Source organism: Symphalangus syndactylus, chromosome 15, assembly GCF_028878055.3.
Source record: "Symphalangus syndactylus isolate Jambi chromosome 15, NHGRI_mSymSyn1-v2.1_pri, whole genome shotgun sequence".
In the NCBI taxonomy this organism is placed as follows: domain Eukaryota; kingdom Metazoa; phylum Chordata; class Mammalia; order Primates; family Hylobatidae; genus Symphalangus; species Symphalangus syndactylus.
In genome coordinates this window covers 89,700,558-89,725,920 of record NC_072437.2, presented here as the reverse complement: position 1 = coordinate 89,725,920, position 25,363 = coordinate 89,700,558, and the positions used below count along the sequence as shown (strand labels likewise).

The 25,363-nt window shown below is 47.2% G+C and overlaps 1 protein-coding gene across 26 annotated transcripts in view; it reads left to right on the top strand.

Moving 5' to 3' along the window:
* The window catches only part of LOC129464004 (transmembrane protein 272), a 201,710-nt gene that overhangs the window by 53,551 nt on the left and 122,796 nt on the right, over window positions 1-25,363 (top strand). For 9 of the 26 annotated variants that reach the window (XM_063619204.1, XM_055244792.2, XM_055244782.2 and 6 more), the window contains 13 exons: window positions 457-548; window positions 7,619-7,746; window positions 7,857-8,011; window positions 8,222-8,356; window positions 11,548-11,742; window positions 13,736-13,918; window positions 15,468-15,636; window positions 16,796-16,939; window positions 18,819-18,961; window positions 20,321-20,524; window positions 20,607-20,724; window positions 22,297-22,399; window positions 22,962-25,300. In XM_063619204.1, coding sequence (XP_063475274.1) covers window positions 457-548; window positions 7,619-7,746; window positions 7,857-8,011; window positions 8,222-8,356; window positions 11,548-11,742; window positions 13,736-13,918; window positions 15,468-15,636; window positions 16,796-16,939; window positions 18,819-18,961; window positions 20,321-20,524; window positions 20,607-20,724; window positions 22,297-22,399; window positions 22,962-23,235 — 2,043 coding nt within the window. In that variant the 3' untranslated portion in view covers window positions 23,236-25,300. Of the gene's footprint in view, window positions 1-456; window positions 549-7,618; window positions 7,747-7,856; window positions 8,012-8,221; window positions 8,357-11,547; window positions 11,743-13,735; window positions 13,919-15,467; window positions 15,637-16,795; window positions 16,940-18,818; window positions 18,962-20,320; window positions 20,525-20,606; window positions 20,725-22,296; window positions 22,400-22,961; window positions 25,301-25,363 lie in introns of those variants that run through there. The other 17 variants (XM_055244799.2, XM_055244798.2, XM_055244794.2 and 14 more) reach the window with 12 other exon arrangements.

The window sequence follows — 25,363 nt, the reverse complement described above, 5'->3', positions numbered from 1 at the left end:
CCTTCAGGTCAGAGCCTACATTGTCTCTTAGTGCAAAACTGAGTATATAGTTGGTGTAGAAATCCATACATCCTCCTCAAGGTCATGCCATTTTTAACACCCTCCATTGTCCCCAACACTGAAACATATAAGAGAATGGAGAGAATGGAACTCAGGCCCTAAGAGAAATTAGATTGAACCTAAAAAAAAATGGTCAGTGGGAAGATTGATGTTTGTTTCCAGTCTGAAATATAATTCCCAGACCTTGGTGGCACAGGCACTGTGCATCAGTGTGGAAGTGACACACGTGGCCATGTGTGGTGGATAGCAAGTAACGCCCACCTGCAGAGCTTTTTATCGTGCCATGCGGCTGTCTCTCACACCAGCTGTCTCTAACACCACGCTTGTGACTCTCAGGCTGGGTTTGGACAGGTCTGCTTTCGATAGCTCTCATTTCACATTCTGGTTATTTCCTAGAGCAAAACCTCAGAAGCCCTGGCCAAACTCATGTCTCTCCAAGCCACAGAAGCCACCGTTGTGACCCTTGGTGAGGACAGTTTAATCATCAGGTGGGTTATGGTTATCAAATGTCTTTGGGGTTGGTATCTGTCAACCTGTGTGAGCTGCATCAGATGCCCATGTTGTATTGACACTGCGGTAGACCTTGTGAGTGTGGGCAGAGACACAGATCACCCCTCTCAATCCAGCTACAAAAGCAAGGCATTGAACTATAAAACAAACAAGATTTGTAGGTGGTGTGTGTGTGCCAAATGGCACATGGGAGGTGTAGATGATTAGTATTGCAGGAATTAAGAAGAGGAAGGCTAGTGGTGGTCAAGGGAAACTTAACAGAGAGCATAGAGTATGAACTAGGCCTTCCTAGTAAGATACAGATTCAGACAGGCAGAGAGATAAGGACTTCAACTTGCTAAAGAATAAAAATTGAAGGAGAAATTTATCTTCCTCATATGGTTGCCTGATATTAAAAATAATTATTATTATTCTTGGAAACTTTTGTTGCATTTATTGTTTGCTAGACACTATTCTAATCTCTTTGTATTTAATCTAACCAAAGATGGAAACTTTCTGAGGAAGGGACTATTATTACTCTGAAGTTACAGATGAGGAAGCTGAGGTTCAGAGAGGCTAAGCAACTGGCCCAAGGTCACACAGGTATTCAATAATGGAATTGGGATGTAAGCCAGGCTAGTGGATCCAGAGTCTATTTTCTTAACCTTTACACACACTGACTCTTAATGCATATTTAATAATATGGAAATTTTTGCTAATTAAGGCTTCTGTATTTCCTTGGGGTTAGCTTCTTTTTTATATTCTAGGCAATGGTTATTTCAGCCCTCCTTCGTATTCCTAAAATCTCTCCCTGGTCCCACCATTTTCTATTAGCCTGTGATCTCGCTTCGGACTACTGGAAGGAGAAGCATTCAGATAGAAACCCTCCAGTTCCCTGTCCCTTAGCCTGCACAGCTAGCCTCCTCCGTGGCACCTCCCACTCCTGCCCCATTGGTGGGAGAGGCGTCTCCTCCTATGCCTCTACCCGGGAACCTTTCTCTGTTGGTTTTCTCAGTGGTTTTTGGTGTCTCTGATTCTTATCCTCCGATGTCATGCAGACTCTAACCACTCCCATTGTCAGAGGCATTGTGCCTTGTCCCTCCCCTGCGTGCCTTTGCCCATATATCACACTGTTGCTGGAGCCAGCCTGCCCTAGCTGTGTCCTGGAGGCCTGGGCGTGAAGGCTGAGACAGACCCCTTGCTTCCCCATGGGGTCTGCAGGGCTGATGCAGCTGGCCCTGGGCACGCCCCAGGTGAGTAGAGGAACTGACTGGGGCCACACGGATGCATGAGTGTTCATGAGGCACAGGCTGGCTGCCGCGTGGTGGCACTGGTTTTGTTCTGGATGCTGTCTTTTAAATGATCATCGCAATTGTAGGAATGGCAACTGAGATTTGAGTCCTTCTGGTGTTCTAGGCTCACTCCCCAGCACTTGCCACAGATCGTCTAGTTCCACTCTATAGCTGTTCCTTGAGGCAGCACTGTCATCATCCCAGCTTTCCTCAGGAAGAGCCAAGTGCAGTGAGGTGGAGTAATATCCCCAGAGTCCATGACAGGCAGGCAACAGAGCTGGGATTGGACCCCTGGAGGCACAGAGCCCCCCTCAGCCACTATGCTATGCTGTCCCCAGACAGGACCCTGTGTGATGGCACCTGGCATGCTGGGCTCTGGTGTGCCATGGGTCTGCAGTAGTCACATGCCTTGGCTTCTTTTTTTTTTTTTTCTTATAAATTAATTGCATGAAAGTTTCTGAGAAGTGAAAACGTTCAGACGGGGAGCCAAGCCGCTGGCAGCTGTGTTGGTTTTGACTCACGTTTCCTCTGACTCGCCTTGTTAGGGTCTTCGGTACAGTTTGAGGCACCTCTGATGGCACTGACTGCAGTTGCTTGGAACTATTCCAGGGATCTGAACAGGAGGAGAAGGCATCTGCCGGCCGTAGTGCCCACGGAGTGCGTGCAGCATCTGTCATAACTCAGTTCTTTTCCAAGAATGCCGATTCATTTTTTGGCTGGTAACACACACGGCCTGACTACTACCATGCAACATGACAGGACATTATTAAGCTAGGGACCAGAAGACCAGAGTTCATTCTGCCTTTGGCTTACAGTTTGGGTGTGGTCATTCCTACTTGCCTCCTGACAGCACACCCTGGGCCCACCCCTCTGTCCCAGGCCAAGGTTGCACCCACTGCCACCTGGATTGCCGCAGTCTGGGCCTCTCCTGAGCTCAACCATTCTGTGCTTTGAGTTGCACTGGGCACTAGTCTCCCAGTGACTCTGCCTCCCACAGGGCCCTCCCTCGTCTGGGCCTCTGCCTGTGCCTTTGGTCCATGGCACCATCTGAAGGCCCCCAGAGGTTCTCGCATAACTGCCTTCTTTCACTGAGGCTTGGGCCTCTTCCTCTGACCATCCCTTTGCTGGGGACACTTGTGCTTTCTCTTTACTCCAAGTCTTGGGTGCTGGCAGCGTTTGCAGGTGCGATCCGTCTGGCACACTGTAGTTTCTTCCCTTGCTGCTGCTGCTGCTTAGTCTCCATGGGCTTTCTTCTCTCCTTATCCCTTGTGGATGGTCCTTGGGGTTCTGGTGGTAGCTGCCTCTGTCTTTGTGCGTTACACACCGTCACTGGGACGTCTCACTTTCCCATGTCTTTGGTTAACAGCCGTGGGAAGCTCATTCTCAAACCTACGTCTAGGTCCCAGAGACTACCTGCTGGTGGGAACGTTTTTCTTGGGTGGCTGGTACAGGCTCAGACTCAGCCTGTCTGTATTCTTCTTCACCTTCCCCCACTTTTTCCCCAAAAATATTCCCCTGCCTGTCTCAGGGAAAGACACCCTCATGCCAGCTCCAAGTGTGTCCTCTACAATACCTCCCTGCCCTCATTCACACATCTGCACTCCATCCTTATGGTTCTAGCACCTCCGTCTCTAGGGGCATCATCCACTGGCACCATGCTGGTACAGGCCACCGTGGCCTTGCCCCTAAAGCACCGCAGCTGTCTCTTCATACTGCTTGCAGCCAGGTATCCGTCCAGTATTTTTCCACATTCAAACCAGTGATCTTTCTGAAAGCACAAATTGATCATATTACTCTGTATTGGAAAATCCTTCAATGGCTGCCTACTGTTCTTAGGATCAACACCACCTTCCTAACGTGGCATTGAGGCCCGGCATCTGCCTGCATGCCTGTTGAGCCCAGCCTGTCTTGCCATCCCCTTCGTTGTGCTCCAGCTGCCCTGCACCACTGGCAGGTCCCAGGAAGGGGCTGCCTCTATCTGCAGACCTCTGCAGACATCCTTCCTTCCCTCTGAACTCCCTTCTTCCTTATCCTTTGCCTGGCTCCTTGCCTTCAGGGCTCAGCATGGAAGTTGCATCCTCCAGAAGCCTTTCCTGATTCCCCAGGCCTGGCTCAGCTGTGGCTCCTCAGCGCTCTCAGAGCACTCTGTGCCTCAGCCGCCCTGGGATGTAAACATGGCGGGTGCTGAGATACTCACTAATGGGAATGAAACTGCTGTCAGATGTTAAAGAAACATACTGCACACATGCATGTATGTGCTTGGTATTAAAAGGCTTGCACAGCCCCATCTCCAGTCTCCCACGTTGAAATTTTCTGTTTTTTTTTTTTTATAATTGATGGGTAAACAAATTACAAATCATATCTAGACCAGTGACCATAATGCTATGTTTTTTCCTTGTTTTCTTAACTTGTGTTTAATGAGGAAGGGGAGTAGAAGAGAGGAGACAAGTGAAGTAAACAGATTCCTGGCAGAAACTCTTAAAGATGAAGTGCTATGAAACAAACCACTGTCTTTTAATTAAGAGGGCTCCTATCTCTCAGCACTTGGAGAAGAATAGTAGCTTCTGAAGAATACATGCTATTGAGATTCACCAGAAGGAGCCACATTAACTCCCATAAAGGACTATTCCTCATAAGCTGCTTAGAGTTAGAAAGATGTGGTTAATTTAGATCAAAGGAGAAATTCAAAGTTAGATTTAACAGAGATTAGCATTACTAAAGATTTCTTAGAAAGACACCCAATTGTACCTTCGTGCCAATTTTAAGTCTCCTTACAGAAGTGGACATTTTAAAAGTTAGTGATTAGGTTCTGCTGGAGGAGAGTCTGACCTTTAGTTCTTGGGGTCTTTCATTTCTAAATTGAATGCAGGAACTCCTCCTCCCGACTTGGGCTTCTCAGGCCATGTGGAGACCTCTGTGGGATGATAAATCCTCCAGGTTGTACAGAGGAGGCCTCAAGGGCAGTGTTGAGCCTGGACTTCTCCATTGCTGGAGGACTTTAAAAATAAGCAGAGAATATTCTTGGGTTGTCGAGATCCTTCCCTTCTCCTGGCTCACTCAGCCACCAAACAGATTTACACAGGTATACTCCCAGCACTAAAGACTTCAGTCTTTGAAAGTCTCGTTTTCAGTGCTCCATTTATTTTGGTTGCCATGATTGAACTTTCTGTGTATGTCTTAACTGTCCATCTGTGTGTCTGCTTTTAGTTATGAGGCTATAAACCTCCTGAGAGGAAGGCTCTACTCTGTCCTGTTTGTAACCCCAGCCTACACTGGTGCCTGGTACACAAGAGGCCAATCAATATGAAAATGTCAATTAGGTGATAATAAAAATCACCAGCATTCATTGGGCACTTGCTGTGTACAGGTGCCATACTAAGGATCTCTCATAATCCTGAGAAGTAGCCACACAAGCCTTGAATCCTCATAGCACAGAGACTGTTCCTGAACAATTTTTACAAAGGAAAATATTGATGCAAATATTTAACATACCTTCCTGCATATGGTAGTTACTAAGTTTTATATATTTGCACGTAGCAACATTTAAGTAAGTGGGCATGTATGTTCAATTTTTTGCCTTTTTAAGACATCTTCAGGTTTTGCTCAAATGGGGGTAATAAGACTCACCTTGTATGTGTCTGGGAAGATTCAGTGAGGTAAAACATGTAAAAATCTAGCACAGTTCCTAGCACTCAGTAAATGTCTATTTCTTCTTCCCAAGTAAGTAAGATGGCTTTTGTCCCTGTGATAGTTTAAATGTAGTCTTTGTAGAATGAAAGGAAGGTGTAAAATAACCTCAGAACCTTGCTTGCTTTCCATGCGTGCTTTTCTGGCTTGTTGACCATTTGCTCATGAGCCAGTATTACCTATACAATTAATTCTGTTGGGCCCATGCCATACTTTTAGTGAGCTGCTGCTGAAGCTGGCCCTGGGCCGTGGGTGCCCTCCCTCTGGCTTTGTCTCTGTTCCTGCCATCTTCTTCTCTCTCCCCCACAGCATCTCTGTCTCTGCAGGACATGTCCCACTAGCGCACAGTTCACATGTATGTACAAGACACAATCCCCACTTTAATCCACCCTCCCTTCTACTGCTCTATTTTTCTGTTCCTTTACAACAAGCCTTCTTTAAAAACGTAACTTTCACTGTTGTCTTTGCCTTCTCACCGCGTGCTCTCTCAGCCCGTTCTAGTTGAGCCTCTGCCTTTGCCAGTTTCTGAACTTGGTTTGGCCAGTGCCATCAAATAATTTCCATATACCCCAATCCAGCATTGCTTGTGTTAAGTCCTCATTTCAGTCTCTCACCAGTATTTCCCCCTTGTCTGTTTCTTTGATTTTTTTCTTTTTTCAATGTGTAACTCACATTCACTGCAACACATAAGCCCTACGTGTAGAGTGTGATGAATTTTACATATATTTGCCCCTGTGGAACTACTTGTGCAGTGTTTGGTGCGGTTGGATGGGTGCTCCCTCCTTCTCCTCCTCATCCCCACTCTCATTTTCCTCCTGTGTCACTGACTGGTCGTTCAGCTTCTGCTCAGCTTTCAGATAGTGGAGTGTCTCGGGGATGAGTTCTAGGACCCTTTCTGTGTTTTCCCCGTACACTCCTAGGGATGCTTACATGATCTCATGGCTTTAAATGCCATCTACATATGACAGCTCTCAGGTTTGTTCTCTACCTCTGACCTCTTCTTTCCACTTCAGATTCATATTTTCAGCTCCCTAGTTGATATTTCTACGTGGAAATCAAATAGGCATCTCAAACCCGACATGTCAAAATGAACCATTTCTCTCCATCCCTTCCCCTTCTCTTCCCTCACCCTCCCTTAGCTGCTTTTCCATAATCATCTCCATCTCATTAAATGGTTTCTCTGTCCACCCAGTTGCTCAAAATGAAAATTTGGAGCTCATCTTTGATTCCTTTCTTTACCCTCACATTTAGTGCATTTTCACATCTTGTTAACACATGATCTAAGAATATGCTGTGTATTTCTTCTCCCTCTCTCTGCAGTCCAGGTTACTTCCATCTTCTGCTTGGGCTGCTGCAACAGCCTGACTCTCCCCCTCACTCCTGTGATCACCCCTACAGCCCATTCTCATGCAGCAGCCAAAGAGATCACTCAAATGTGAATCAGATTGTGTCACTTTCCTGCTAAAAGCCTTACATCCAAAACCCATGCTCTGCTCCAGGAGACCCGGCATGATCAGGACTCTGCTTCTCGGACCTCAACTTGCACGTCACTTACTTCCTGCCAGTCATGCTTGCTTTCTTGCTGTTTCTCAGACGCAGCCTTCCTGCCTGCCTTAAACCTTTGTGTCAGTTGTTTTCTCTCTGTGAACTTCCTTTCCCTGTGTGTTGGACCTTCTTGGCATGCAGGTCTCAGCTTAAATGTTACCTTCCCAGAGAAGCCCTTCCATGTCTCCTCCTCCCTCTGCCACTCTAAGAAGCCCTCCAGTCACATTATCCTGGTTTATTTTCATCACAGCACTTATTAATATTTAATACCTGATTCTATCTTGCTTGTTGTCCATTTCCACCCCAGAACTTGTCTTCATGAGGTAGTAGGGCCTTTGCTGTGCCATTCACAGCTGTATCACCAGTGCCTAGAACAATGCCTGGTATTCAGCAGCTGCATGATAAATATCTGTAAATGAACAGATCAAATGAATACCGTTGCTCAGTGTAAGCAAATATAGTGTAACTAGTATGACAGCTGGCCTAGAACCTGACCCGGTGACCGAATGAGTAGCCATGTGAGTGATGAGTGGCGTTTGTTGCAGGGAGGAGCAAGTCCCCATGGAGCTGGTGCAGCGGGGCGATATCGTCAAGGTGGTCCCTGGGGGAAAGTTTCCAGTGGACGGGAAAGTCCTGGAAGGCAATACCATGGCTGATGAGTCCCTCATCACGGGTGAGATGGCTTGTTTCATGTTCCCTCAGGCAGATATCACAGCAGCTGTCAGGTCACATGAGTGCCGGATGGGTCTGAGCAAGTGACGGTTGTCTCTTTCCTACATCTAGGAGAAGCCATGCCAGTCACTAAGAAACCCGGAAGCACTGTAATTGCGGGGTCTATAAATGCACATGGCTCTGTGCTCATTAAAGCCACCCACGTGGGCAATGACACCACTTTGGCTCAGATTGTGAAACTGGTGGAAGAGGCTCAGATGTCAAAGGTAATGAAGAAATTTTTAAAACTAACTTCATCTTTCTTGTTTTAGAAATTATGTGAAGAGTTCTGGGAAATCAGACAGTTTTATTGAGTAGAGATTGATTAGTAAATGTGGTTAAATGAAAGAGATTATCCCAATCCTTATCCATGCTTATGGTGTTTTATTTCTTCATAGGTTGTAATTTCCCATGGTCTTGGTGTTTTATTTTCATAGGCACCCATTCAGCAACTGGCTGACCGGTTTAGTGGATATTTCGTCCCATTTATCATCATCATGTCAACTTTGACGCTGGTGGTATGGATTGTAATCGGTTTTATCGATTTTGGTGTTGTTCAGAAATACTTTCCTGTAAGTTGAACGCCTTGGGCTGTATGGTGGTTGTGTTTTAAATAATCTACTGACATTGATCCTATTCTTTCATATCTTAGATTCACTGGGCTTTAATTATTCATTACATTTTATTTGCTTGCATCTCTAATTGACAGCAAAATCTAAGCCAGAGTAGGATAAACAGTCACTCTCCTTCTGCAGTTCTCTGTTAAAGATCTCCTTTGCATTCTACTTAGATAATTTTCACAGACACCAATTGGTGCTCAGTTGTAATGCTTGAAGCATTTACAATATGTATTATTGGTCCTTTTTGAGGTTATGAGGCATACATCATAGAAAATAGTTCACTTTAAATGTCAATGGCATGGTAATATTATTTAACACATTTTAAGAAAAATGTCTTTTGATGTATATATTTACGAGTACCATCTTTGACCTCCCAGCTTCCCAAGTAATGTAAATAGCTTTTTATGTTTTCTTATTTATTTATTTATTTATTTGAGATGGAGTCTCCCTCTGTTGCCCAGGCTGGAGTACAGTGGCTTGATCTCGGCTCACTGCACCCTCTGCCTCCCAGGTTCAAGCAATTCTCCTGTCTCAGCCTCCCGAGTAGCTGGGACTACAGGCACACACCACCACGCCCAGCTAATTTTTGTATTTTTAGTAAAGATGAGGTTTCACCATATTAGTCAGGCTGGCTTCAAACTCCTGACCTCAGGTGATCTGCCTGTCTCGGCCTCCTGAAGTGCTGGGATTTCAGGTGTGAGCCACTGCACCCAGGTGTGAATAGCTTTTTATAATAATTAAATATTTACTAAACATTGTATGTGAGGCAATGGAATATACATTTTTGAGTTTAAAAAAGTGGTTGAAGAACACTATCTTAGGAAATATAGTTTTATTAAACCTCAGAAAAAGAAAGGAAAATACAGGCCACCCCTCAAAAAACATATCTGCTTGAGGAGTAAAAGCTGTATTACATCTGTGATTCTCAGTTGGGAGCTATAACATTTTTGGTTTTTGTGACTGGGGGGATGCTGCTAAACATCCTACAAGGCACATCACAGGTCCCTACAACAAAGAATTATCTGGCCCCAAATGTCAGTAGCACTGAGGTTGAAACCTTGATAATGTACTTAAAAAGCTAATGGCACACTTAGAACAGTATTTGGTAATGGCACAATGAGCAGAACAATGTTTTTACCTTATCTTATTCCTAGCCCAGTCTAGTGCTTGTTATACCATAGAGCCATAGAATAAGAAACCAAACTGGGTGTAATTATGCACCTGTAGACTCAGCTATTTGGGAGGCTAAGGCAGAGGATCGTTTGAGTCCAGGAGTTTGAGGCTGTAGTGTGCTATGATCGTGCCTGTGAATAGCCACTGCACTCCAGCCTGGGCAGCATAGCAAAAAGTACAAACACGGAATGGATAATTTTTTCTTTTAAAAAAAATTCTGCACATAATTAAAAGTATATCAAATATTCTCAGGACACATGTCATTTACTAGGATGTCATTTTCTCCCTCAAATTTCCCATCTTAAATTGAAAGATGTTCAAGTTAAACACTTTCTGACATCTAAGGAACCTTAGTGCTCTTAAAAGTAACTTACAGATATATTCGTAGAATGTGCCAGTGGCTATCCATGGCACCTGACTGCCTACAATTTCGGCTTTTTCGGGAGAGCAGTGCATTGGCATGTGGCCATGGGAAGACTCAGTCCTAAACAAGTTAGAATCTGTGGCTTTCTGCTGTTCCATGCCTTTCCATCTTACTTTGGCTTCTTTTGTTTTTATCTGCAATATCAGGGAGGATGCTGGCAAACGAGGTACTGCATGTTCCTTTAAGATACTGTCATCTCTCTGCTGTACAAAAGTCATTGTAGAGAAGGGCTCATGGTAACTTCCAGAAGTCCACCCAGTCCTATCAGAATGCCAGGTGTGACTTTGACAAAAATTAGTGTGTTTTTAAAAAAGATTACATAATCTTTATCTCTAAAAATCTTAAACAATATATCCCTCTACCTAAATATAACTGTTTCTATGAAAATTAAAAGACCCCTTTAATAATATATCTTATTTTAGAATCCTGCCTTTCAGAGCGAAATAATAAAATGTAGATGGAAGCTAAAGAGGTTGTGGTCCATAGCCTTACCTTAGACAACTGTGCTTTTTACTATAAGTAAGCGAACATAGTCTCTCTTGATTATACTCCATAACCACCAGCCATTTTTAAAAATAAACTGAGATAATTCAGGCTCTCAGAACACAAATAATATCAAGTATCTGGAAGGTAGATCATATTTTGTTTGTTTTGGGTTACAAAGAAAAAATAGTGAAAAATACAGAGAAGAAAATAAAGATACCTCCAAATCATATCCCTAGAAGTAATTTTTTTGCACATTGGTGGATACCTTTCCAGTATTGTTGAAATGCTATATTCAGATACGGGCAGAGATTTTTGCACGAATAAATCCCAGCACATGCCATTTTGTACTTGCTTTTTAATTTTGCAATGCTGCTGGTACCTTTCCATATCAGTAAGTGTAGATATACATCATTCCAACAGTTGCCTCGTATCCCATTATATACACCACACCTACAATTTAATTAACCAATCCCCTATTGGTTGTTTCCATTTTTTGTGATTACAAAAACAAAACAAAACACTGTGATAAATGTCCTTGCATCTTTTCTCATTTATATGATTATCACCTTAGAATACCACTTTTTAAGCTTTCCTAATGATGAGAAAAATAACGATAATAGTTAGTTCCTTAGATGCCGCTCCTATGCCAGGTGTTATGTACTGTGTATATTTATGTGTTTATATGTGTATTGCCTCATTCAATCCTTACCACAATTTATGAGCTATGCATTATCATCTCCATTTTGTGTATGAGGAAACCAGGATCTGGATCTGTGTGGTCCATCTCCAGAGTCTGCTTCCCCTGTCACGGGCTTTTATTTGACTCTGCTCCTGTAATGCCTCTTTGAGGGAAACCTGTAGGATGAAGTTGGATAGCTGGGATGTGGAGAGCAGTAACATGTTCTCTATGATGGCAGAGCAGTGCAGAATACCATCTGTTTCCGAAACCCAAGTTCGTCACTTTGTGCCCAGTGCTCCCCAAAATGTCTTTATGTGATTAGAGTTCTGGGAGCTTCCTTATTGAACTCTCAACCTGCCTCTGACTCTGTCCCGTTTTCAGAACCCCAACAAGCACATCTCCCAGACAGAGGTGATCATCCGGTTTGCGTTCCAGACGTCCATCACGGTGCTGTGCATTGCCTGCCCCTGCTCCCTGGGGCTGGCCACGCCCACGGCCGTCATGGTGGGCACCGGGGTGGCCGCGCAGAACGGCATCCTCATCAAGGGAGGCAAGCCCCTGGAGATGGCGCACAAGGTCAGCCTGTACTATGGCTTTCCCCATCCTGAGAGATGAAAGTAGTATCTGTTTACTATTTCACATTGAGAGAAAAGCCTGAGAGCCACTCAAGGCAGCAGTGTTAATTACGTAGAATAGGAAGTCAAGTATAACTGGGAATAACAACAGTAGCAACAGAGTAGCCACCAGTCATATAATGAAACGCTTTATCAACATTACTTGATTTAATTGCATTAACAACTCTGTGTGGTAGCTGCTTATCATTCCCATTTTACAGATGAGGAAACTGCAGCAGGAGGAGATTAGGTAACTTGACCAAAGGCCTGTAGCTAACCAGAGGCAGAGCTGGGATTCACACCCAGGTAGCCAGGCTCCAGGACAAAAGCCCCACTGTGACATCTGTGGGATTAGTGGTGGGTCCTGTGACCCTGGGGAGTGAAGAGTGAGTGACGGTGTTTGTGAAGAGTCTTCTTTTTGCCCAACTTACCAACCTCTGGCCTTCCACACTTTCACCTATTTAATCAGCATTTGCTGGGCACTCACTGCGTGTGGGCCCTGCACTGGTTTCTGGCGATGGTCATGGTTTCCAGCCGCCAAGGAACCCACCAGGTTAGGGGGAAAGACAAACAGTGAAAAAGTACATAGCAAAGCTGACTGAGTATTACGAGATACTGAGTATTGACTGGTGGTGCTTGATGCCCTGGGGACACTTGAACAGGGGCCAATCCTAGACTTGGGGTGCCGGACTCAGGGATGAGGGTACTGCAGGTGGTCAGGGAAGCGAATGCGAACGTTCATCTGAGACCTTACTATTGAGTGAGAGCTGGACAATGGAGCTGGGGAAGAGTGTTCCAAAATGGGGACAGCAGGTGGAAAGGACCTGCGGAGGTGGAACTTCCTCTCCCTGTGGTATCCCCAGCATCTAGCCTGAGACATCGAGTGCATTCAGAAGTTACCTGTTGAATGAGCAAATGAGGAACTGGAAGAAAATCATTGAGAGAGAGGAACTAGAGATGAGGCCGTTGAGGGAGGGGCCAGAATCCAAAGGCTGAAGATTTAGTAAAGGGTTCTGAACATTAGCCTAGAAGCCATGTGGGGGATGGCATACCCACGTGATGTGACCAGATCGTGTGTTGGGAAGATCATTCTGGCTGCAGAGTTAAGGTTGCACTGAAAGCTGGCAAGAATCCCTGGAGGAAGATGAGTTAAGTGTGTTGAAGGAAGGCCACCACTCAGCATCAGAAACAAAAAGCTGAATTATTGTTTGCTTGTAAGGGAGAACCCTGCTTGTGGGACATGGTCTGAGAAGAGCAACCTGCTGGCCTTAAATGGGTTCAAATTATACACTTCAGGGATTACTGGACTTTCAGAAGCAGGGCTCAGGGCTCAGCTGGCCCTGGTTATGGAAGTGCAGGTACCTGCATGTAGCTGCTGCCCATATCTGAGCCCAGAGGTGTGGGGACTCTGCAGACTGCCATTGACCAAGTGTGACCAACTTAAAGCTGGCTCTCGGGGGTTTGCTTGTCGTTATGGCCATAGAATAGTCCTTTCCTTTCTTGAACTCAGAGTGTGAAGACTCTATTCCCAGTAGCTTTTGCACTTAGGCAGGCAAGAGGAAGCTGTGGTTGGGCTCGGCGGATGGCAGTGAACAGGGAGGCAGGTGTCCCTCAGGGTCCTGACTCCTGACCTGACGTGGGGAAGTCTGTGGATGGTGTCTGTCTGAGGGACAGTGCTGTGCCATGTCCTGTACAGCCGACTGAGGGTTTCTAGCTTTGTCTGGTCAAGGTCAAGCCTCAGTGTGGCTGGTTTGACTGGACACATAGGGAAACAGTTTCTTTGCGGTGGGAGTTGTTGAACCCTGAGATTGAACAACAGAGGATCACATTAGGAAGCTGTGCAGGTGTCTTGTTTCCTGTCTGAGGCACGTTGGATGAAGTTCTGCCTCAGGACTGTGACTACAGAAGCCCCTCCGTCTGTATTGTGGTCACCGAGTTGTGATTGTTTTTGGCAGATAAAGACTGTGATGTTTGACAAGACTGGCACCATTACCCATGGCGTCCCCAGGGTCATGCGGGTGCTCCTGCTGGGGGACATGGCCACACTGCCCCTCAGGAAGGTTCTGGCTGTGGTGGGGACTGCGGAGGCCAGCAGTGAACACCCCTTGGGCGTGGCAGTCACCAAATACTGTAAAGAGGTACGTGGACCTGGGAGTGGCCCTCCCCTCCCCGCCAGTGCTCCTTTATTCCTCTCCATGTCCTTCTCTCCTAGCTGCCCTCGAGGAGGGCTTCGCTGTGTGGTCTGGAAAACCACTTAGAAGGCCCCTCTGCAGCAGGCGGAGATAGGACTCACAGTCAGCCGTTGCCACAGTTCCAGGTTATCACAAAGTGAGTTCAGTGTCACAGGCATTTGCTGAACATCACCAGGCGCCAGGCTCAGGAGAACAGGAGTGGGATGTGAACTCTACCCTTTGGGAGCTCACAGCCTTGGGGAGTACGGGCAGTCTGGAAACTCAGTGCTTTGTGCTTAGTGCAAGGGGACACAGACATAAAATGGGAGTACTGGGGTGGAAGGGAGAAATCTCCCCTAGGAGCACCTGGGAGAGAGAGGAACCAGCAGAGGTGAGCCAGAGCGTCCAGCAGGTTCTTGGCACTTCGTGGAGAAGCATTGCCCTCTTTTGGTCTCTCTACAGGAAAGGTTCTATTTTGTTTTCTCTTAATTTCGGTCTGAATATAGGGGCAGCAGAACGTGTCACACAGAATATTGCCCTGACAACTTTTAAACTGTCTGAGCAATACTGTTAGCAGTATATGTAGAAGGTGATATCGTTGCCTTGAAAAACAATTGACAACTCTTCCTGGTCAGGGGCTCTTCCAGAAACCTCATTTCTAGTTTTGTCCTTCATGTAGGGTCAGACAGCCCACTCTTTCACACCTTACCCTTCTGACATTTCAGGGAGAATCTTCCTTACCCTCAGTCATCCTTTATTTGTTGTGTGGTCTGGAAAACCGCTTAGAAGGCTCCTCTGCAGCAAGTGGAGATGAGGGCTCACAGTCAGCCCTCGCCACAGTTCTAGGTTGTCGTAAAGTGAGGTCGGTGTCACAGGCATTTGCTGAACATCACCAGGCGTCAGGCTCAGGAGAACAACAGGAGTGGGATGTGAACTCTACCCTTTGGGAGCTCACAGCCTGGGGGAGGACGGGCAATCTAGAAACCCCAGCCATTCCTTTCCCCTGCCACCTTGTCCCCTCCTCCTCGTCCCCTCCTCCTCCAGGGTCTGATACACAGGCAATTATCTCTTGATAGCCTCAAAGAGCTTTGTTAACACTACTTATTCCATTGTTTTTATGAAATTATTTGCAACATAAAATTCACATCTCCCTCTCTTTGGCACCTGCACTGCTCTTTAATTTGAGGTGTTTGATATGAATTGCCTTTTTCCTTTCCAGTCGGTAACCTGTTCACTGTCATGAGGCACCCACCCAGGGAAAGGTTTTAGGCTATTTAGTCTCATTCAACTTACAGCTATAATATCTTTACCAAAGTAGGGAGAAATAATTACAAGTTACTAGTCACTATCTTAACCTTTCCCACCCGTTCCACCTCCCTCCCCTCCTTTCTCTCAGTTCCCGCTTTCCTTTGCTCTCTTGCCACCTTCACCCTGTGTCCCTGTCCTACCTACCCCTCCCTCTCACTTCACCCCTCTTGGCTTACAGGTTCCTCTTCCTCTCTTTCTACCTTCCCAGGAACTTGGAACAGAGACCTTGGGATACTGCACGGACTTCCAGGCAGTGCCAGGCTGTGGAATTGGGTGCAAAGTCAGCAACGTGGAAGGCATCCTGGCGCACAGTGAGCGCCCTTTGAGTGCACCGGCCAGTCACCTGAATGAGGCTGGCAGCCTTCCCGCAGAAAAAGGTATTGCTGGCCTTTGTCTCTGCAGCTGGTTAAAAGTAGAGGTGGGTCAAACCACAGAGAGCACCACGCCCAGCAGTGATTGCCTCTGCTGTGCGGCAGGCGGTTCATGGCTAAGGCACCCAAGCCTGCCTCCCCACACCCAGGAAAGTTTCTCTCATGTTCTTGGGTGCATCTAAATTTTGTTGCTTATGGCTGCCTTAAATTCACAGAGCATTGTTTAGCTGACCCATGATTTTGATTCTCCTCTTTCTTATCCTGTATCAGTCTTGCTTCTCATAAGCTACAGAGTAGGCAGAGGGAATTCCACTTTTGTTCTTCCTGTTTCCATTCTGTGTGGTAGAATTCTGGTATTTACAAAGCAGGCAGAAAAAGTCAGGGAAAGCAGAGGGAAATGTCTGCCCAAGCCAGGAAGGGACACTGCTTGGAGGGACAGCTGCTTTTGAAGAATGGCCTTTCTTATTCTCCAGGTAGCTTGCCAGCCACCAGAATAAAGGGTGGAAAACACTCAAAACCTGTGACCAGTGTTTTTCCTAAGTGTTGGTAGTGAAATTGTGACTTAGATTGTGTGGTTAGAAGCCATCCACCACCTTCCAGCCTTTAAAACCCCAGGATGGCCTTTCCGTGAGAGCTTCCAGAGCCTGGCCGTGCAGTGACACCTCAGCTAGCAGCACACGCTGTTAGAAAGTGACAGGTGAGAGGTGCATTAGCCTTGGGAGTTACAGTTTTAAACGTTTCATGTAGATGTGTCTGATTATTTGTTGATTCACCTGGGGTTATTGATACCAAGCGGTAATGAATGTAGTCAACACTTGCTTTGTGTGCTGGGCAAATACCTAAGTGCTTCTAATCCCTGCAGAAAAAGATCAGTGGATACTTCTAAGACAAAGACGGACATTGCCTTATGTTTAATACGTTTATACCATTTCTCCCCATATAGCATGTACTATTAATGCCCCATCTTAATTCATACCCACATGTCCTACACATTAATTTTACTTTTTTTTTCCTTGTCCTAAAGGATGCTGTCACAAGAGGTGCTTACAAGGTTACAGTTTTTCAGAATGGTTAAAAGGATATTTTGCTGTTAAAAGGATTGCATGGTTTTTAGTTCACAGTGAAATTGGACCATTTAGAAATAACCACAGCCTCTTTTGAATAGATGCAGCCCCCCAGACCTTCTCTGTGCTAATTGGAAACCGTGAGTGGCTGAGGCGCAACGGTTTAACCATTTCTAGCGACGTCAGTGACGCTATGACAGACCACGAGATGAAAGGACAGACGGCCATCCTGGTGGCTATTGACGGTATCTTCTGCTTCTGCCTTCCTTCCGCTCTCTCAGAAATACAGTTTTCTACAGATATCAGGCAAAAGAGTCCTCCTTTAAAAAGGAAAAGAAAACAAACAAAAACCTTCCTCTCTTAATTTCAGGCCTGTTTTCCAAAAGATTGTATTTTTGTCTTTTCTCTTCATTCTTTCCCACTGTGTCCATCTTGGCCCCAGAGCCAGCTCTGGTCTGGCCTCAGTCTTCTTGACCTTGGAATTCTAAACTGTCTGTGTCATCATCATTGCTCTTGTCCAGGTGGGCAGTTCAGAGTCGTCCTTCTCATTCATCCTTGCAGACAAAGCGGGAATTCACTTCCCAACAGGTTTAACTACAGGACGCATTTAAATAATGAGATCCATGCCACCCTTCTCTGTCTGCTTTATTTATTTATTATTACTTTCGTTTTTTTTTTTAGACCGAGTTTCCCTCTTGTCACCCAGGCTGTAGTGCAACGGTGAGATCTCGTCTCACTGCAACCTCTGCCTTCTGGGTTCAAGCAATTCTCCTGCCTCAGACTCCTGAGTAGCTGGGATTACAGGCCCCTGCCACCACGCCCAGCTAAAGTTTGTATTTTTAGTAGAGACGGGGTTTCACCAGGCTGGTCTCGAACTCCTGACCTTAGGTGATCTGCTTGCCTTGGCCTCCCAAAGTACTGGGATTACAGGCGTGAGCCACTGCGCCTGCCCTTCCATCTGCTTTATACAGACTGGTGTTGCACAGAGTACAGATCTCAAGACTGTGTGTTGGCCGGGTGCGGTGGCTCACACCTGTAATCCCAGCACTTTGGGAGGCCGAGGTGGGCGGATCACCTGAGGTCGGGAGTTCGAGACCAGCCTGACCAACATGGGGAAACCCCGTCTCTACTAAAAATAAAAAAATTAGCCGGGTGTAGTGGCGCATGCCTCTAATCCCAGCTACTTGGGAGCCTGAGGCAGGAGAATTGCTTGAACCCAGGAGTTGGAGGTTGTGGTGAGCCAAGATCACACCACTGCATTAGCCTGGGCAACAAGAGCGAAACTCCATCTCAAAAAAAAAAAAGACTGCGTGTGTTTTAGTGCTCAGATTCTATCCTGGTTCTATCCTGGGCTTTACATCCCAGAGAGATTGGAGTCTTTACTTTGTTAATGTTAGTTTCTGCTAATAGAAGTAACAGTATATGCAAACAAGAAATAAAATATATGACACCTTTTGAATGCTGCAGCCAAATATGTCTTCCTCTCACATTCTCCTTTTTTCCCTTTTTCTAAGTCTTTGTAAATCCACCCTCCCCTCGGCTATCAAACCAGAACTGGCACAACTAAAGGAGTCGTGCCCTCTCATATGTCATCCCTCACTCTGTTCTCATTCACACCTCAGCCTTAAAAGCCCTCCTGCTTCCATAGCTAAAGATTCACTCAAAGAGAAATTCTGCCAAAATGTTTCCTGTAGGAAAAGACAAAGGAAGGATTGATTTTCTAGTTTGGACGTTTATCACTTTAAGTGATATCTGTTATATGTCTTGAATTTTAGTAGCTAACGTGTGTTGAATTCTTATTACAAGCCAGGCACTTTGCAAAGTGTCATACGTGCTCCTTGCAGGAAGTTTGGAAAATTCAGCTATAAAGGAGAAAATGAAATCACTCATAATCCTATTCCTTGGGGAGCCACTGCAAAGATTTTGATTATATTGCTTCCAGACTTTTGTGTACATCTGTAAATGCATGTACTTTTTAAAAAGCAAAAAACCCGCATTGTGTTATATAATTTGACGTTTTGTTTTTTGCACGTAATATTATATGATGAGAACATTGCAAATGTGGTATCTTGGTGCAGGGTGCCCCAACCTGTGTAGCTGCTGATGCTGTCTGGTTCGTTCCAGGTGTGCTGTGTGGGATGATCGCTATCGCAGACGCTGTCAAGCAGGAGGCCTCCCTGGCTGTGCACACGCTGCAAAGCATGGGTGTGGACGTGGTTCTGATCACGGGAGACAACCGGAAGACAGCCAGAGCCATTGCCACCCAGGTACAGCCCTTTAATGTTGCAAACTGTGTAAAGCTCATAAAAGCAGTTAGAGACAAAAGTAAGCACCAGTTGGCCCAGCACTGAGCTGTACTCCTGCTCTGTCTCCCTTGCTGGATGCTTTTCTCTCCACGTGCTTCATTCTGTGGCCGTGTGGTGTTGCACGTGAGCACCGTGGTGCTGTGCAAAGTTCTCTTCCCTGGGGCTTGGGCGCATGCATCCTGGGAAAGGAGTTCCAGTGTTCTCTAACCTTTTCCCAGTCTTTGCAATGGAAAAAAAGTATGTGGCTTAAGGGCTAAGATAGACATTTTCTAAACCTTTATGTTAAGGGAAGATTTTGCCAGCTCAGCTCTTTTCACTCGGGTGCTCAGATAAGTGACTCCTGGGCAGAGTCTCCTGACCCAGCAGCCCCTGATGCTGAGTTTGGCCTGTGAGGACAGCACCACTGGATGGCTGCCTGACTTCTCACACAGCAGCAGCTCCAGTTTGGATTCCTAGAAATTATGCACCTCCAAATGTGTGCAGAGCTCTAGGTTTCTGAAAGCTTAATTGTGTTCCTTGAGGGAAGCAGCAGTACCGCTGTTTTCCATGGTCCTCCTTGCTAATTATGGACGTGTTTAGTGTCCTTCCCCCCTTTTCTGGCTAGCACTTGTTCATCCATTCAGCAGGTACTTATGAAGCACCACGAATGTGACAGGCAGGTGTGGGGCCAGGCTCTGTGAGGAGTGAAGGGGGCTCTGCCCTTGAGGGGCTCATGGTCTTACAGGAAGGTGGACCAGTGATGGTGTAGATCTGAGAAGCAGGAAAGGGACTAGGAAAGGAAAACTGCACGTTCCCAGGACAGAGCAGGCAGCAGGAGCATTTCCCAGGGGCACAGAGTAGCACGGCGATTTGGAGACGCTGCGGGGAGCTGAATGGTGTGGTCGAGTGTGGTACCAGCTGCCAGACCCTGGGACCCTGGGGGCCTCGGAAGCAGACCCGAGAGTTGAGCTGCCCTCATCTGGGAGGTGCATGGGGTCTACTGGAGGACATGAGGCAGGAGAGTAGGGACATGGCTGGACAGATGCTTTGGAAAGACCATGGGGGCAGCACATGGAGACGAGAGTTGGAGGACTGACAGGGAGACCAGCAAGGGGGTTGCTTGCACATCCAGAAAAGGACAGGGCCTAAACCAGTGCAGGGTGTTGAGGCGGGAGCCAGGGATAAACTGGCCCTGTGACAGCAAACCTGCAGGGTGTGATTGACCAATGTCACTGACTGGACCCAGAGGCCGAGGGCAGAGGGGGGCAAGGGTAACTGGAGGTTTCTGCTGCTATCTGATACCTTTTGCCAACACCAGGCATTGCCTTACTTTCATCTTAGGTTGGCATCAACAAAGTCTTTGCAGAGGTGCTGCCTTCGCACAAGGTGGCTAAGGTCCAGGAGCTCCAGAATAAAGGGAAGAAAGTCGCCATGGTGGGGGATGGGGTCAATGACTCCCCGGCCTTGGCCCAGGCAGACATGGGTGTCGCCATTGGCACCGGCACGGATGTGGCCATCGAGGCAGCCGACGTCGTCCTTATCAGAGTGAGTGCGGCTGCAGCCAGGCTGTGGGTGCTGTGAGGGCAGTGGGCAGACCCCTTCCTCACCATGTGCTCCTCTCCATTAGAATGATTTGCTGGATGTGGTGGCTAGCATTCACCTTTCCAAGAGGACTGTCCGAAGGATACACATCAACCTGGTCCTGGCACTGATTTATAACCTGGTTGGGATACCCATTGCGGCAGGTAGGCAGCTCTTACCCACTGTGCTCCAGCTGCGCCCAGAAAGGCTTCTCTCTCCCAGGTTCCTGCTGGGGTTAGTGAGTGGCTCACTCACTGGCTGGCTAGAGGCGTTTTAGAAAGGATGTTTTTTGTTTTTTTTTTTTTATGTCCCCTGCTTTATATGTCTTTAAATGAGAAACTGTGGAGAGGACCCGAAACCTTGATTCACTCTGGTCCTTTCTAAAGAGCTAATGGATTTGCTTGGCTGTATTTTCTGAGCCCTATTTTACTGTGGCCTTATTTTCTAAGCCATTTGTTAAGACATATAGTCTGAGAAATAATCATTAATAAGAATTGTGGGGCATCTGCTACATGCTAGGCACAATTATTGGTGTTTCAGAACCTTATCCTGAACATTAATCCTGCCCAAGTTTCACTCTGAGTTACACAAATGATCATGGAAAGAAATGGCTTTTTGACCAGGCGTGGTGGCACATGCCTGTAATCCCAACACTTTGGGAGGCTGAGGCAGGAGGGTCATTTGAGCTCAGGGGTTCAAGACTCACCTGGGCAACATAGGGAGACTCCATCTCTACAAAAAATTTTAAAATTAGCTGGGCGTGGCAGCATACACCTTAGTCCCATCTGGGAGTACAGAGGCTGGGGCAGGAGGATTTATTGAGCCCAGGAGTTGGAGGTGGCAGTGACCCATGATCGCACCACTGTACTCTAGCCTGGGCAAGAGTGAAACCCTATCTCAGAAAAAAAGAAAAAAGAAATAGATTTTTCTGCTTTGTAATTCCCCCTCATTCCCCCTTCCTAAGAACTGCCTCTCCCCCACCGCCTGCTCCCTGCCCCCAGGAACATGGCAATGAAAAGCTCCAGAGTGCTCCTCCATGGGCTGAGGAGAGATCAAGTTTGTAATCACAGCATTCCTGCCTCAGTCTCCCTTGTGTCTGAGTGGTTAGTGGTGACTTGTGTAACAGGGCCTTGGCCTCCTGAGCCCAGTGAGTCAGGCAGGTTTACTTCTTGTCCCCAGAGCCGGCTCAGGAGCTTAATTCCCCCAGTGTGTGTGCCTCTGCCACACAAAGTTGACCATACCTGTCTCCTGACCCTGTCCTGGGACGTGGCTCTCATTCCTCTTTTAAAGATGTCGTGAAGCCCTGGAGGCAAGATCATCTGCTAGACAAGGGCTGTGGCCATCAGCCGTGTTTGTCCTCTGTGGGACTGTGGCTGCAGGATGGGCAGCTGGCTCCCTCACCTCCTGCCGCTTTTCTCCTCCCGCTCCTCCCACTCCCTGTAGTTTGTCGCTGCCCTGGAGCTCGCCCTGAAATGGGATGCCACCTGTGGGTGGTTCTGGGAATGTCAGGGCGAGTGGAAGAGAGCCAGGCCCACTCAACAGCATCCCACACCCAGCTTTATAGGAAACCTCACTTTGGGGGGCCTGTGGGCAAGATCCACTGGCAGGGGCTTCCGAGCACACCAGGTGGAGACCTCACTGGGGGCCACTGAGGATGGGGCCAGCCCGGTGCCTGAAGCCCTCTCCTGGCTCCTCTCCCCAGGCCTAGGTGTGAGTGCGAGTTCTTTCTTCCCCAGGTGTCTTCATGCCCATCGGCATTGTGCTGCAGCCCTGGATGGGCTCAGCAGCCATGGCGGCCTCCTCTGTGTCTGTGGTGCTCTCATCCCTGCAGCTCAAGTGGTGAGTCCCTTCAGGTGGAGCATCTGTGGGAGGCTCCCAGGAGGCCTTGTCATTCTGCATGCTTGGCACAGTGGAACTTGCCTCTCATTCACCATTCATTCACCTGGGACAAACGCTGCAGTGGCAGCCCACATGGAGCCTGGTGTGCATGCGTGTAACTTATCAGCACCATGAGCAGGCAATTCACTGCTGCCCATTTATGTGCTGGGCTGCCCTTACTCTGCTCCTCAAGGGCTGTTTATGTGAACATCAAGCAGACATGGGTCCCTGTGTATTATCTATCACTTTTTTATTTAAAAAAGATGTTCACTTATTTATGAGCGCATTCATTTAACAAAAGTTAGTGGCAGTCTACAATGTGCAAGGCATTTGCTTAGGAAGTTTCTAAATCAGGTGAGCTTTCCTGGAACCATAGGGAGTTTAATGTCTTTTTCCTTGGAAACTCTTGAGGTTTTGGTACTGAATGTTACTAAAATATGGATGAGAGGCCTTCACCAGGCTTAGAAAAAAAAGAGCCTTGTTTCTAGAATGGCTCAGATGCTGTTGCATTCCTGCTTTCCAGCTATAAGAAGCCTGACCTGGAGAGGTATGAGGCACAGGCGCATGGCCACATGAAGCCCCTGACAGCATCCCAGGTCAGTGTGCACATAGGCATGGATGACAGGCGGCGGGACTCCCCCAGGGCCACACCATGGGACCAGGTCAGCTATGTCAGCCAGGTGTCGCTGTCCTCCCTGACGTCCGACAAGCCATCTCGGCACAGCGCTGCAGCGGATGATGGTGGGGACAAGTGGTCTCTGCTCCTGAATGACAGGGATGAGGAGCAGTACATCTGACGACTTCAGGCGGCCAGGCCGGGGCAGGGACTTGCCTCCACTCACCACAAGCTGAGCAGGACAGCCAGCAGCAGGATGGGCTGAGCTAGCCTCCAGCTTTGGGGACTTCCACTCCCTGGATATGTCCAGTCATCCTGCCCTGCAGCACACGGCCTTGTCTTGGTGCAGCTGGGCTTGGCCTGGAGAGGACGGCCCTGCCTGCCTCTTGGCCTCACGGGACCATCAGCGTGGGCTTTGTCTTGGACTCTAGTCCTTGGCTGGACTGTAGAAGGTGAGAGGCGAGTCACCCTTCTCACAGACCTCTGCTTGGAGTATTTAGGATGACTGCTGTGAAATGGAGAACAGTTTCATCAGGACCAAAAAACCTCACCGGGCCTTTCCAGAGAACTGCAGACCTCACTGTCAGGCTCTTTCTGATGACGCCTGTCTGTGTGCATTGTGTTTCTGAGACCACAGTTTACCTCAGGTGTGCTTGTTGCTTTCTTCCTGCACAGTCTGTTCCTTTTCTCTCCTGTGTGCTTGTTAGTGGGGACCCCTCGCAACCCTGCCTGTCACCTGGGAGGGTGGGACCACTGTCCTTGTGGTCTTTGCTGCTGCTCTCAGGCGCTTCTCCAATGCTCTGGAGTGTGCATTTCAGCCTGAACCTGCTTCCTGGCTCGCACATCCCCAGCCAGGGAGCTTGCCACACTCTTCTTCAAGTTGAGGAGAGTTCTTTTTTGCTTAAAGCCCACTTCTCCATGGAGTGGTGGCTTCTCAATAGTGTTGTTGCTGACCAGCTGGAGTGAGGGTCTCAGAGCCTGACCTGAGAGTCCAGACTCAGCTTCCTGTGGGGTCTAGGTTCTCGCGATTCAGGACGTCCTTCCATATCCCTGCCCAGCCTGTGGTGCTCGAAACATTTGCCCCATGGGAGATGTATGTGTGCAGGAGCCTCCCTGCACGGCCCAAGGGGCTTCGTTTTCAGTCTTCTGTGTGATTGTCACCTCGTGGGGTTCAGTAGAGAATTACGTCACTAGTGCCTGGCCTTGTGTGGCTTGGAGGAAATGGTACTGCCCAAATAGGAGGAAAACACAGCCTCCCTGAGCCTGCATTCTGCACGCTGCCCGGGGGCTTCAGAAAAGGAGTGGCCACAGCACCCCGAAGGGAGCATCTGTTTACCTGGCAGTGGCTCTCAGAGCAGAAGAATGGGTCCAGTTTTAGACTCTGAAGTTGGTTGTGATTGACAGAACCCCTTGGGAGCAAACTAGTAGAGTTGGATTAAATTCTGGGTGAAACCCTTTTCTCCCACACAAAATAGTTTTAGTGATTTTTTTCAGTGTCCATTACTTGCCAGGGGCAGTTTTAGCAGCACTTTTGATAGATTACATCTAATCCTCCCAACCAACCAGCAAGGTAGCTATTACTGTCCACATTTTACAGGCAAGGAAACAGGCTCCAAGAGGCTGAGGACTTTGCCCAGGATGACATAGCCAATGGACAAGCCGTGTCTGTCAGCTGTGAAGGCTTCACTCTAATTGTCCTTCTACCTTGAACAGAAGTTTTCCTGATAAGAATAAACAAGGAAAAGGTCCTTGCCTCCTGGAAGAACAAATCTACCAGGTGATCTATTCATTGTTTCAACTCAGAATGCACTTGATTCAGGAGGTCATCTGACCTTCACCTTGGATGGTTAGTTTCACTTTTTACATATAGTTTTTGCAGGGTTTTATTTTATAAAATCCAAGCATGCCGTTGATTGTGTTTTCATTGTTTTCAGCACCCCCACTCCAGCCCGCAGCACATTTCTGCTATTCGTCAGTAATTGTGCCCTCTCTTTATGCTTGCTTGGGGAATGTTGTTTTCTGGCTAGGCTGATCATTATCTAAAGAATCTAATTCTGTTGATTTTTAAAACTTTTAGGACCATAAACATTGTTTTCATATATGGACATGGAAATATTTATATAATTTTATAGAAAATAACCTTTTAGATGGTCAAAATGTAAGGAATTTTTTTGTCAGATAATCATTTCTACTTCAAAAACATTTCATGCAATATTAGAATAAAGTTCCTGTCATTCCTCTAAAAATCTGCCTGTGAGTGAGATGCGTGGTCAGAGACCAGTGCCATCCTGTCTTCACGAGGGCTTCTG